Source organism: Asterias rubens, chromosome 16 (assembly GCF_902459465.1).
Source record: "Asterias rubens chromosome 16, eAstRub1.3, whole genome shotgun sequence".
Taxonomy (NCBI): domain Eukaryota; kingdom Metazoa; phylum Echinodermata; class Asteroidea; order Forcipulatida; family Asteriidae; genus Asterias; species Asterias rubens.
Window position 1 is genome coordinate 3876922 of NC_047077.1, and position 14270 is coordinate 3891191.

General features: G+C 40.7%; 1 protein-coding gene across 3 annotated transcripts in view; it reads right to left on the reverse strand.

Moving 5' to 3' along the window:
- The window catches only part of LOC117300630 (pseudouridine-metabolizing bifunctional protein C1861.05-like), a 38137-nt gene that overhangs the window by 7690 nt on the left and 16177 nt on the right, over positions 1 to 14270 (reverse strand). For all 3 annotated transcript variants that reach the window (XR_004520193.1, XM_033784310.1, XM_033784311.1), the window contains exons 8-13: positions 13086 to 13206; positions 11041 to 11126; positions 10259 to 10452; positions 8292 to 8453; positions 7313 to 7441; positions 6723 to 6837 (exon numbers count right to left, since the gene is read on the reverse strand). Coding sequence is in view for 2 of the 3 variants with exons in the window: in XM_033784310.1 (XP_033640201.1) it covers positions 6723 to 6837; positions 7313 to 7441; positions 8292 to 8453; positions 10259 to 10452; positions 11041 to 11126; positions 13086 to 13206 (807 nt within the window). In the remaining variant the exon portion in view is untranslated. The remainder of the gene's footprint in view (positions 1 to 6722; positions 6838 to 7312; positions 7442 to 8291; positions 8454 to 10258; positions 10453 to 11040; positions 11127 to 13085; positions 13207 to 14270) is intronic.

Consider the following 14270-nt stretch of genomic DNA (forward strand, 5'->3'; position numbering starts at 1 on the left):
ACCAAACCAGGGCAACAACACTCATCCGCGTCCCATCCACTGCAGACTTGTTCACTTCAACAACCGGCGGTTCGTCCTCAAACAAGCCGCTAAGTCCCTCCGGAACAATAGCATACAAAGGTTCAAGAATCTTTATTTCCGATGATGTAACCAATGGCGTCGGGAACATTCTTTCTTGAAAAAATGGATGTGATGTAAAGGATTTTGGTGTAAAATATTATTTCATCTTATTAACCATAATCCAATGCCTGAAGTCTTGAATAAAATGTTTGTGTTGTGCGATGGCAATGACAACTCATCAGTTGACAAGATTCGTTCATAAAGGTACCGCGAAATGCTGGCCGGCTGCATCACATAAAAACAAAATAGAACTGGATGAAGAGTTATCTGGACATGGTTTGGCTGGATCACTCAAAAACAAAATAGAACTGGATGAATAGTTATCTGGACACGGTTTGGTTAGATCACTCAAAAACAAAATAGAACTGGATGAAGAGTTATCTGGACACGGTTTGGCTGGATCACTCAAAAACAAAATAGAACTGGATGAAGAGTTATCTGGACACGGTTTGGCTGGATCACTCAAAAACAAAATAGAACTGGATGAAGGGTTATCTGGACACGATTTGGCTGCATCACATAAAAACAAAATAGAACTGGATGAAGAGTTATCTGGACACGGTTTGGCTGGATCACTCAAAAACAAAATAGAACTGGATGAAGAGTTATCTGGACACGGTTTGGCTGGATCACTCAAAAACAAAATAGAACTGGATGAAGAGTTATCTGGACACGGTTTGGCTGGAACGGGTTCTGCCTCTTTACCTGTGGGAGATAGTCCAATACACTCCAGTCACATGTCCTCCCCATGGGTACATTGGGTGCTGCCCGGGGTAGAAATGCAGATGTAACAGCAGAACATGTTAGTGTTGATATGCCAGAGGCTGACGTATCAACGCGATGATCTCAAGTTAGTTTTTCTCTGCCACGCCAAACCCAAAGTGTGAGTGGGCGTGAACAGATTCCTGTACATAGGCTTACACCAACTTATACTATTATATAAGTGATACTAACTTTGCCGTTTTTAGTCGTGACACAAGTTCACCCAGTTTGGTTGAACAGAAAGTTACAAAACCTGTTGTGCAGCCTGACAATTTTGATGGAAAGTCATATGGAATTGTGTAGTGAGATTAATGGTTGGAGCATTACACAGAAAAATTGATTTCTTGCTGTGAAGTTGAGGGGTCCAGCATGACTGGTTTATACAGATTTACCTGAGGCAAAGAAACACAGTTATCCTGAACTTGTTCGTGCTCTACAAGAACGATTTTGTCCTCAGGGGCAAGTAGGTCTTTTCCGAGCTCAACTAAGAGCTAGGGGTCGAAGGAAAGAGGAGTCCTTACAACAGCTTGCTAGTGGTATTCGAAAATTGGTTTTGAAGGCTTATCTTGATGTCTGCAGTGAATTTTGGGAAGAGACGGCTAGGGATCAGTTCATAGAGGACCTTGACTTACCTGATGTAAGAACACAGGTTGGACGTGCAAAGCCCCATATTGAGGTAAAGCACTGACTTTGGCTCTAGAGGAGTACACATTCCTTCAACTGGAGTGTAATAAAGACCGTCTCCCTAAACAGTTTGTGGCCACTATTAATCCGTACGCATCTAATTCATTAACACAACAGAGTACCCAAGCGACTGCAAAATTAGAGAACAAGCTTAGAGAAATAGAACAGACAATTAAGCAATCTAAAAAGGGCCCTAACACCCAACCCTAACCACAACACTTCACACACTTTTCCATTTCCTCGTTGGGAATGTAAGCAAGTAGGACACAGAAGAGCACAGTATCCCCTACTTGGGCAAGCGATTCAAAACATGCCCAGTATGCCAGTCTCGTTGGATAAGGGAAACGACAGTGGACTGAGCAAGAGGCCACTGCCCAGTCCCCAGTACACTTCAAGGCCCAGTCTCCAGTCTGCTTTGTTCATGGTATTAATGTGAAGTTTTTACTTGATACAGGCTCGTCAGTAACCATTATACACCCACAGACCCGCATGGGAGCAGTTACCGTTAGATGTCTGCCATAGCCTACATGTATGTCCCTGCTCAGAGTTGCAGGTCATCGGTTGTACAGAAATGGTGGTTGGGTTTGGTAAGCCTCACAGACGTCATCTAATACTGGGTTTTCTGGACATTCCAAGACATAAACTTATGTTTGGTTGTCAAGAAATTCCTGTCTTTTCTGAGAGTTCACCGTTCACATGTTGTAGAGTTTCAGTAGCCGAAAGAGTGACACTTCCAGCCTGTCGAAAGACAATTGTACCTGGGGAGTTGCACATGAGAAATGGTTGTATGTCTCGAGAGGTTCGTGAGCCCACTGGTTGCTGTACTTGTAAAGATAATGGTGTACTAGTAGGTCGTACTTTTGTTAGTACTCAGCAGAAGAGAGATTCCCTGAGAGTTTTTAATTTACAACCCGAGGCTTCTGTTTTGTATAAGGGCACACAAGTAGCTGAGGAAGTGGTAGATAAAACGGTAGAAACTGATGATGACACTGGTTTAGGTCCTGCCTTGGACAAGTCGTTTGAACGTAATTCTGAAAATTTGAGTGATGTTCAACCAGCACGGCATTTGCCCCACCATCAATGTCACGGGAGGTGAACTAAGGGAGGTCCAGAGGAGTGACAAGACGTTACTTCCGATCATCAAGTGGAAATAAATGGGGACCAACAAATGTACAGAAATTTTGACATAAATTTTTCTTCAGTTTATCAAGTTGTCGTACTATCGTCATTACAGAGAGATGTTATGATTCAGGCTCAAAATGCCAGAACTGCAGGTCATCTTGGTCAAACAAAAACTTTGAAGAAAATCCAACGATCTTTTCATTGGCTTGGGTATCGCTCTGAGGTTCAACGATGGGTAAGACAGTGTGAAGACTGTGCACGCACAAAGTCTCCTTCAAAGGCACGAGCTGCACTGAAGACCTCGTCTGTTGGTGCTCCCCTTGAGAGAACAGCCATTGATATATTTGGTCCCTTGCCTAGGTCCACGTGAGGAAACCATTATGTTTTGGTTGTCATGGATTATTTCACACGCCCCCTATGATAATATTGACAACGCTGACGAAATGGAGCCAATGGACGAGAGTTTAACAGACAGACAACACGACAACACAGACAGGGATCCGATATCCTTCTGGTCACATGAGGAAGGTGATGTAACTTCGGCCAGGTTACGTCATCAACGCTAGCGCACAAAACCAGCATGGATGCGAACTGACCAATATTTGATGTGAACTATGCCAAAAAGCAACAGCGAGGAAGTGTCCCATCTGGGCTGCTGACCAGACACAGATAGAACTGTTTATGGACATTTTAATTTCTGCTTTTGGCTCAAGTGGAATTAGCATCCGAGTATGTACCGGAAAGATCGTGATGCCAATGGAGGTGGTGTGTTCATTGCAACAAAGGACTCTCTTTTTACATCTGGTGAGCCAGACCTTGATGCAGACGGTGAAATTGTATGGGCTAGTATACAGTTTAGTAACTCTAAACCTTTATTTCTGGCCAGTTTTGACAGACCGCCAGGAAACAAAATACAGTCTGTTGATGCCTTAGACTCTTCACTCTCTAAGATCATTAATAGAAATCCCCGGCAACATCCAAATGTTATATTGATTGGAGACTTCAATCTACCGGATATAAACTGGACCACCTGGCAACCAACCAGCAGCAAATCCAAATCACACTACATGAGAAATTTCTAGATTTCCTTCTGAACAATTCTCTATCACAACTTGTAAACACTATTACAAGACCCATATCCAATAGCATACTGGACTTACTGTCAACTACAAATCCCAACCTTATCCATAACATACAGGTACTTTCAGGTATATCTGACCACTGTCTGGTACTGTTCGATATCAACATGAAGCTCAAAACCCAGAGGAAACCTCAAAGGAAGATCTACAAGTTTGACAAGGCCGATACTGACTTACTAAGATCTAAAGTGCAGGACTTTGCAACTGAGTTTCTCTCAACCGACCCAGTCAACGAGACGGTGGACACCAACTGGGAGTGCATTAAAACGAGACTTTCTGAAATTGTTGAAAGTTGTGTTCCATCTAAACTATCTGAACGTAAACATAATCTGCCATGGATAACAGTAGACGTTAAGCGCAAAATGAGGAAAAGGGATAAGTTATTCACTAAAGCCCACATATCAAACAATCAAACCGACTGGAAATCATTCCGCTCATATCGTAACTATGTCACCAAACTTGTGCGGAGTTCTCGTCGTGACTATGTCAACAATGTCATTGGTAATATTCTAACTGAGAACCCCAAGTCTTTTTGGTCCTATGTTAAACTTATGCGAACTGAAAATTTAGGAATTCCAACATTGGAAATCGGACAACAAAATGTGCAGCTCAGACTTTGACAAGGCTGAGGCATTAAATCTACAATTTAAGAATGTCTTCAATAAACCAACTACTAATGCTTCACAGGTACAGAGCAAGGGGAAGTCACCATATGAATCTATTTCATACCTCCACATCGGTGTAGAAGGCGTGGCCAAACAACTCTCCAAACTCAATCCATCCAAAGCAGCTGGCCCAGATGAAATGTCTCCATGTCTCCTAAAGATAGTTGCTCATGAGTTAGCTCCAGTCCTGAGATCTCTATTCCAACAGTCCTAAGACACCAATACAGTTCCAACCGAGTGGCGACAAGCTATGGTCACAGCAATTTACAAGAGTGGACCAAAAGCTGAAGCATGTAACTATAGACCCATCTCGTTGACATGTATCTGTTGTAAGGTGATGGAGCACATTATCCTAAGCCATGTAGCCAAGCATCTTAATTCAAATAATATTCTGATTGACGAACAGCATGGATTCAGGGAGCGCCTATCAAAGGTTACACAACTGGCAAACTCAACTAATGACTGGTCTGAAACACTCAACCATAAAGGTCAAACTGATGTCATCCTTCTTGATTTTAGTAAGGCTTTCGATAAAGTCTCCCACCAGCTCTTAGCCGAGAAGCTGCAGTACTATGGCATCACACATAACACCCTAGGTTGGATCAATAATTTTCTCTCAAATCGCAAACAAGCCGTCTCTGTCAATGGAACACACTCCTCAACGATCGATGTTACATCTGGCGTCCCCCAAGGATCAGTCTTGGGGCCCGTGCTATTTCTTTTATACGTCAATGACATAAATGAACATATTCAATCTAATATCAAACTATTTGCAGATGACAGTATTGTGTACAGGGAGATAAAGACAGCAGACGACCAGCAGATTCTTCAGAATGACCTAAATACCCTTACAGAGTGGTCAAATAAGTGGCTAATGAGCTTTAACATCAAAAAATGCGCAGTTCTCACCATCACCCGCAAACGTAGCCCGAAGACGCACCAGTACACTCTCTTGGGTGAGCAATTAACCCGTGTACAAAAACATGACTACCTTGGAGTTACGATCTCACACGACTTGAGATGGAAAGACCATTGCTCCAAAGTTGCACAGAAAGCATGTCGTACACTAGGTCTCCTGAGAAGAACTTTATCGCCTTGTTCCCAACAGGTTAAGTCAAGAGCCTACACAGCACTAGTTCCTCCACAAATCGAGTATGCAAGTGAAGTTTGGAATCCCAATACTGTTACCGACATAAACCATCTTGAACAGATTCAAAAGAGAGCAGCCAGATTCGTCTTCTCTGACTATCGTACAACTACTCATGTTACACCGCTTGTAGAACAATTAAATTGGGATCTACTTCACACTCGCCGTCTGATTCAACCATGCACACTGTACTACAAAATTCACTACAACCTAGTCAATATTACATTCCCACAGTGCTTTCAACATGCTACTCATATCTCACAACGAGTCGATCACCCACTCAAATACACCTCCTTAACAATTCCAACCATTAATGTATACAAATATGCCTTCTTTCCAAGGGCTATGTCAGTTTGGAACAGGCTCCCACCATCTGCTGTCCTACACATAGCTCCATCCATACAGGTCTTCCAAACATCATACATCCCTGCCATCACAGCAATGCAGCCTCTGCATGGCAATATTATCCCTGCCATCAGAGCAATGCAGCCTCTGCATGGCAATATTGTCCTTTAAATTCTTTCCTTCTTTTCTTGCACCTGTAAAAAGTGCACCTTTAACCTTTTCTTTTGGCACCTTATCCACCTAGCTTTTTGACGTCACTTTCCCACCATCCCAGTTTAGCCCAAATGGGGCTGTTAAGGGATTTAAGTACCAAGTACCAAGAAATATGCTTGACTTGACAGTCATGTTTTATAGTTGCAGTCAAAGTGACCAAGGTCTTGTCTGAAAATTAAAAACCATATAAAGGTTGTGAAATGAAATGCTCTCCTTATTAGGATATTTGATTGAGACATAAAGTTGTTTAAAGGAGTTACCGTCAGAGACACTGGTTTCTTCCTTACATAACATTAATACTAAAAAATTCTTTTAAGAAACAAAAATTATATGACCCGAAAATTTATCTCTCTTTTTTTCATAAGGAGAAATTACTATGTATTTACTATGTGTAGAGGAACAAGGATGTTTTTGCCTAATTTAAAAAGGGGGGCAGTATAACAAAAATGAGTTTTGGTGATTTTTATAGGGAATGTGTACTTGTGATCAAAGTTGAAAGATTAACTGTGACGGGACATTACTTACCTGGAGTATTATGTTGAGCACAATACTTGCATACATACTCAATGGTATCCACTGGTATATTACCATCAATGCAAACCAATGGAGCTGAACTTAAATACTTCTCATATCCAGATACCTACAGAAGAAAACAAACAGTTCAAATACATTTATTGACTGTTGAATGTTGGAGTTGTCTTAAAGGAAAACGTTGCCTCGGATCGGATGAGTTGGCAGTATAAAAAGCATTTGTAACCGTTTGTTATAAAATGCGAATGGTAGGAAAGATGTTTTAAAAGTAGAATACAATGATCCACACAAATGTGTCAAGAAATAGCGTGGTTTTCCTTTTACCTCGTCGACTAACACGGTCGGCCATTGATAGGAGTCAATTTGATTTGATTTGATTTGATTGTATTACCCCTCCCCCATGATATATGACAATGACAATGTCAACAACGATAGTGAAAAATGGTTAGCATCAGAAGTTGAACATAACTAAGTTATTTATTTCTATCAATATTGTAGCATATAAATGAGCGCATGGTTTTAGCATTGATATATGACTTTAGTATTTGATGTCAAACTAGGTGAACTAGGGCTAGTTTCCTTACATATTCAGGTGTTATTTGGACATGGACATCCATATCACCAACTCCAAGTACCATTGCTCCATCACTGTCAAGTACACATGAGTAGGTTGCTGTGCTATGGTCATCAATGATGGATACAGCTGATGTATTCTATATTCAATTCAAGAATAAAGGGTGTCATTCACTAAGATAAACATTTCAATATGAATAGGTTTGAATCCAATCAATGGCTGCTACCGAGATCTGAAAAGCTAAAATAATCACGAGTTAGAAGCTTGTTTTAATAGATGTTAAATTTGCATCGGAGATAAATAATAATCATTTTTGTTTTTACCCATACACATCGTTGTGTGTTACTCAGTACTTTCCTGAGTTCTGTGAAAAAAACACAGTCATATTACTTGAGTGGGATTCGAACCCACAACCCTTGCAATTCTAGAGCAGTGTCTTACCAACTAGACGGTTGTTATTCATCAAAATCCTGTTTGTTTTTCATGGTACACTGCACTCCTCCCGCCAGTCTAATATGGGGCAAGTCTATGATGGAGTGACTTCATTCTTACCAAAGTAGTGGTACACAATAGATACAAGTTACCCAGTGAGCTTTACATACACAATGTAATTAGTGCTTTCATAATAGAGGTGAGAGTCATTACCAACCAAAAAGTCTGAAACTTGGATACAAATTAAAAGGTATGTTGAAATGATGCCATTTCTACCGTTTGGTAACCCCTGGGTTTATAGATTCCAAGGAGCTTTTGGGAACAGTATCCAAAGCACCAGAGAAGTAGACAAATGAGCAGGATTTCTTTATATATAATGTGGAAAAAATAACACAAAAGGCTGACACAAAAAGTCTGAGTTCAGATAAAGTCTGAAAAATCTCATCCCTGATAACACAATGAGACATCATGTGGTTCCCACCAACAATGTCCATCTTTGTTATCTTTTTCCCCCTTTTTCATAAAAGTAGGCCACAAAAACCAGCAATGATACCTACCATGTGTGAGGATAGACCCAATAATGTATCCCCCTGACTGTCACGTCCTATTGCTGACAGGAACATGGGGGAGGTACCAAGCCGAGATAGGCAATCAGCTATGTTACGTCCTACACCACCCAGTGTTATATGCACACTACCAGGATTGGTTCCATCACCGTACTATAAACACAACAGGACAAAGTACAATTGTAAAAGCTATCAACAGAGGCAGTGGCATGGCAATACACTCAAGGACATTCAGAGGCAGTGGCATGGCATTACACTCAAGGACATTCAGAGGCAGTGGCATGGCAATACACTCAAGGACATTCAGAGGCAGTGGCATGGCAATACACTCAAAGACATTCAGAGGCAGTGGCATGGCAATACACCCAAGGACATTCAGAGGCAGTGGCATGGCAATACACTCAAGGACATTCAGAGGCAGTGGCATGGCAATACACTCAAGGACATTCAGAGGCAGTGGCATGGCAATACACTCAAGGACATTCATTCGTTTAACGTGCCGGCGCTCTACCAACTGAGGGTAGAGCGCCGGCACGTTAATCCGGAGGTCGTTGGTTCGAATCCCACTCTAATAAATTCTTTGTCCAACCCCAAAAATCATTTCAAAATTTACCCAGTCAGTTTCCCTTGTGGTTTATATTGATATCTGAAACAAAAAAGTCACATCTCCTTAAGGTGATCCCCTGGCTGCCACTTCCCAAGTTGTATCGTAATTTGGGTGTGATCCCTGGCTACTACACGGCAGTTAACGGTTGTATGGCTTCTGACCGGCACCCCCGAACAAAGATATTGTCAAAATAGGGACACCGCCAATATAGGGCTAGATAGCTCAGTTGGTAGAGCGCCGGCACGTTAATCAGGAGGTCGTTGGTTCACATCCCACTCTAGTCAATTCTTTGTTCAACCCCCAAAATCAAACATTCAACTTGTAAAACTTGTCCAACACTACATCTATGTCCTCAGAAATGTATTAATACAACTTAAAGCTCGTCTTCTTTTGGATCATTAAACAGACGGAAGTCCAATGTATTGGCAAACAGTCTATGTGAAACACATGTGCAAGATACCAAGTTGAAAAAAGCCATTCCAGGTGGATTTTGCGCCATAACTGTTGCGCAAGTGGACTTGCAAAGAAAGTTTTTGCAAAGAATCAGCGCTGGTGGAAGCAAGGAACTCTGTGCTTCGTCAAGCGTATTTCATGGGTTAGCAGGGTAATATGCCTTAAATACATGCGTGTTCTCCACATTACAGGCACTCTACATGTACACTAACACAGCTAGCGCAGAAATTTGGCCCTTCCATGTACGCAGAGAATGGTGATCGTAAGCACAGAATTGGGCAGTAAACAGAGCCATGAAATTTGGCCCTGTACTATCACCCCACTTGTTTTAAGTGCATAATGTACACCACATAAGAAACTTGGTTAGAGTGTATGACAATGTGTTGTTAATGTTAGTAGTCAGAAAAGGCCAATATGTGTGACGACACAGGGAACATAACTACACAGTACAAAGAAGAACTTGCATTATGTGATCAGTAACTGCTTTGTGCATGTTTGTGTTAGGCTAGAGTCAAATGGATTGCTGATTGTTAACCAACATAACATAAAAATCTATTTGGTTTGCAGTAACACCATGTGTGTATCTATTTGCCAGGTAGAGTTTGTTCTTAGAGAACTGTCTTGCTTTATTCTACTACCGCAGAGTAGATGTTCGGGGGTTCGGGAGACTTCTCAGTTCTGAAAAGAACTGTCCTGTTTATTTACTATTACCCGGGCGGATGGTATAGAAATTAGGCTGGGACTACATGTACTACTTTAGCTTATAGGATCGTGATTAACTGTACTACCGCAGAGTGAGTTCTTAAATTGGTCTCAACGTTTCGACTAGCTTGTTTTAGTCATCATCATAACATAATTATCTTATTGACTTATAACAAAAAAGGCAAGTTATAATTACCTGAATATTCTGACTTCTAATTGAAGAAACCAAGTCAACATTACTTCCACCTATCACAACTGGTTGTCCATATTTGGCAGTAGGTTCCGTTGTTTTTGTTACGTGTCTTCTTTTGGATCCGTCTCTCCTTATATAAGAAAGTTCTTGTGCAATCTTACTCCCCACTCTTGCATTGTTTTGGATGAGAGCAATATCTGATATTCATCCTAAGTTAAGGCTTGACACATACCATTATACACTACAAATGCTACTTTCACTAAATAAACACAAATATGGATTAAATTTAATTTAGATCAATGCAGTGAATAGATTCTCCAAGAAGGGCTTTGCCAACATGGCAACGCGTTCTGATTCTGCAGAAAAGTTACTAAAAATCAACAATTCTTTCAGTGCTCTAATGAAATTTTTTTGAAAATCTCCCTGATTATGGTAACTTTCTCCCAATTATGATGAATGAAAATCTGCCCGATCATACTTATTGGTGTATCAACCCTCCTTGATTGCAAGATCCATGCTGGCAGCCCTGCATTCCTCAAGACATAAATTCATTTATTTTGTCTATTGATATTCTTAACAAGATTATAATTTTATATTCTTTATCAAGTTTATAATTTCAAATAATATGTCCTTTGGCTTTCTAGGTTATGAGATGAGTGAAATGAATTTGAGTTCCTTGCAATACTCATTGCAGTATTCATTGCATTACATGTATCTCAACAAACCATGGCCCTATGTCCTGTACTATCTTTGTTAATGACAGATTGATGTTCATTTCAGGATACTTGCTTTCAATGATTCACCTCCAGTTAGTTCATTGACTCGCTGAAGAATGAAGGGAGTTACGTCTTTACCATGAATGCCTTCAACACTGTAATCAAAGTGGACAGACAATAATGTACATGAACATTAACTCCAATAAAACTACAAGTTTACTAATCATCAGTATTCAAATATTGAGTACAATAAAACAACCACAATCACTCTAGACTCCCATAGGATCTCTATACCGCTTTCTGTTTTTCTGAAGTGAAGAAGAGGCTAAAATGATCTCTGATGGATCACAAGGGAGGCCAGTTTCACTCTTTCACTTGTAGCAGTCAATATCTATTTCATAATGCCCATAAATAGATTCGGCATAATTTAGGGTACGTACGATTAGCTTCGCCAGTGCTTGTAGAGTAGGGTGGCCCCTGGTGCATGACGTCATTACGAGAGGGTGAGTGATCGTTCGTTTAGCTCTTGTCAGGGGCTCACCAGACTGAGCACCGCGGGGTAGACCCAGGGAAGCTAATCTAACGCACCCTTATTATACAACAAAATTTACCCATTAACTAAATGTCTAAACCAGTTGGCGGATATGGTGTCAGGCATGAGAATGGGTGATGATAAAAAAACAGGAAAAATTTCAGTTGATTGGATATGTCAATATTCCATCATTTTTGTGTGCGAAGCACACAATACGAGCGCGCAGCGCGAAGTCCCTTATGGCCGGGGTCCAGGGCCGGCTTCAGGGCCCTGGGAGCTCTTGGTACTTTAGAAGCTCTGTGGTGGTCTCTGATGCATTTCTGACACCTATTTTTCCAGGTAGAAGTGAGCCACTTTTGTGTGATTTTTCCTTCTTTTTTTTTTTATAATAGGTTTAAGGGAAAATAAGGAATGTAAAGCTCAAACAATTTTGGGTTCGCCTGCGATTTTGTTACAATTCCGGAAAAAGAAAGGGGGAAAAAATAATAGTAATAATATTTTTTTTTTTTGACGATCTTATCCCTTATTTCTGCCCTTGAAAATGCTTTTTTTTCTCACCAAAAACCATTTTTATAGGTTCTTGATTTGAAATTCGGTTGTGTAAAAGAAATTCTTTTGCAATTAAATGTTTGTGATTTTAACGATCCGTCGGCGACGCACATTTTAAAATATATATAGGCCTATATATTTGGCGAGAGCGATGTGTTTTTGTGAAAGAGGTTGTTATTCAGCATAGGGTATAACTGGAACGAGGTTGAGATTAGACCCAAACATAGAAATAGAACCAATGAAGAAAGCACGTCGTCCGGACGTACAGTGTGTTCGCTGGTTCCCAATATATCTTTCGCTGGTTGTGAGGCAATAACAGGTACCAGTTTACCATGGCCTGCCGGCGATCTCAGATTCGTGCCGCGCCGCTCATTGGTTCGTGTGCAAACCTGCACGTACACAGTACACAGTACACAGTACACATGGTGCAAACACGTGCATTGTTTTTTCAGTAGACTTTAAAAAGTCTCCACACGTGTTATCTTTGTTGCACCAGCAAGCGCATTACACGCAAACATTATTGAACCGTACCACTATAAACGAAGCAAGGAATGAGGCAAGTTTATACATCTGTCGCTGCTGCTGCATGCATGCGCGATGCCAGGAAGACAACAAGCCGTAAATTGGGCCAGCTGCTGGACGGCAATTTATTGTTTAGGTGCCGGTATTTCATGAACGACGTGTGGGGATCCGCGATAATAACAATTACAAAGGTAAACTTACATTGTCTGACTAGAGAAGAGGGATTAGAGAAATCCAAATGTATACCCCCAAAAACCTACCCCCCGAATTTTATAGCAAATTCACATCGAACTCGGAGACCACAATTTTAAAAGGAAAAAAAACGGAATTCCGGTTTAAACCGGAAGATTCTCATGCCTGTGGTGTCAACCAGTGTTTACAATGTGTCGAGTATGCAGATTGATTTATCTTGCATAGAATATCTCAACAAAATATCAGCAGAGAAACCTTAAATGAAGTTGCAAAGTTGGAAAATCAGGCTAATCAAATTGGTTCATTTTGAGCTTCATACCTAGCTTGTTGAAGTGCAGATTGTATTGCATCTTCAATCTGTTGTCCTTGTGTAGCCACACTAGATGGTATTGGTACACCTATCAATAGTCCACTCCCTAACTCTAAGGATAAGGAGTAATCTGGAGGGGGGGGGGAGAAAAAGTAATTAACATGTTGTTTGTAATCTTCATTTATCGACGTATCCTTTATAATTAACAGTATGTGATTTTTCATTCAGTTATCATTTTTATCTAAACATTATCGATACGCCATTAAAGACAGGGCTAAGAAAACAATGCAGACACAAATACCTGTCTTTCTGAAAGTTTGTATACTCAGCGCCTTGAGTACCTTGTTTGGTAGATACATGCGCTATATAAGACTTTGATATTATTATTATTATTCTTATTATAAATACATGTATTATATTGTTCATGTGCCTTTTTAGCATCTGGCCTTATAAGGCTACCAGATCAGATAGTGTCATTGAACAAACACTCCTTATTTCACAAAAAAGGCAGATTTATGAGTAATATCCGACTAAAAAAATCAACAAAAAAAAATGTATGCAGCCATGGAATGTTAATCCAAAGAGATTATATTCTTACAAAACAAGTAATAAGATTTCAATGACTGATCCATTAAGCTCCGCCCAATTGCGTATTGACTAAAAACAACCCATTGCACAATCAAAAGTTCGACACTATAAAGTTCGACATGCGTGCGTGTATGCTTGGCGCGAGCGGCAGAGTAATGTGCAGAATGGCATTAGAAAGGCTCATGTGTTCTTGCCCTCACGTGCGCCGTGGGCGAAGCCTAATGGACCGGTACATTATGGAGCTGTAAAAAGTCGCGGCCGTCAAAAACTTTGTTGGACAGAAGGACTCAAAGGACTCACAGGCTTATCAATAAACGTTGCATATCGATCTGCACTGGATAGACAGAAGTGGACCTACATCATAAACAGGGTCACAAAGGGTCAGCCATGACTCATAGGACGGCGACGACGAAAAAGTTCCTGCCCGGAAACAGTAGTATTGATATAAAAGTAAATGACCTCCGGGGCTAGGGGTAGTTACCTATTAACTCAGCAGCTTCTCGAGCAGAGGTCACATTACATGACTGTAGTATTGATATGAAAGTGAAAGGCCTACAGGGCTAGGGGTAGTTACCTATTAACTCAGCAGCTTCTCTAGTAGAGGTC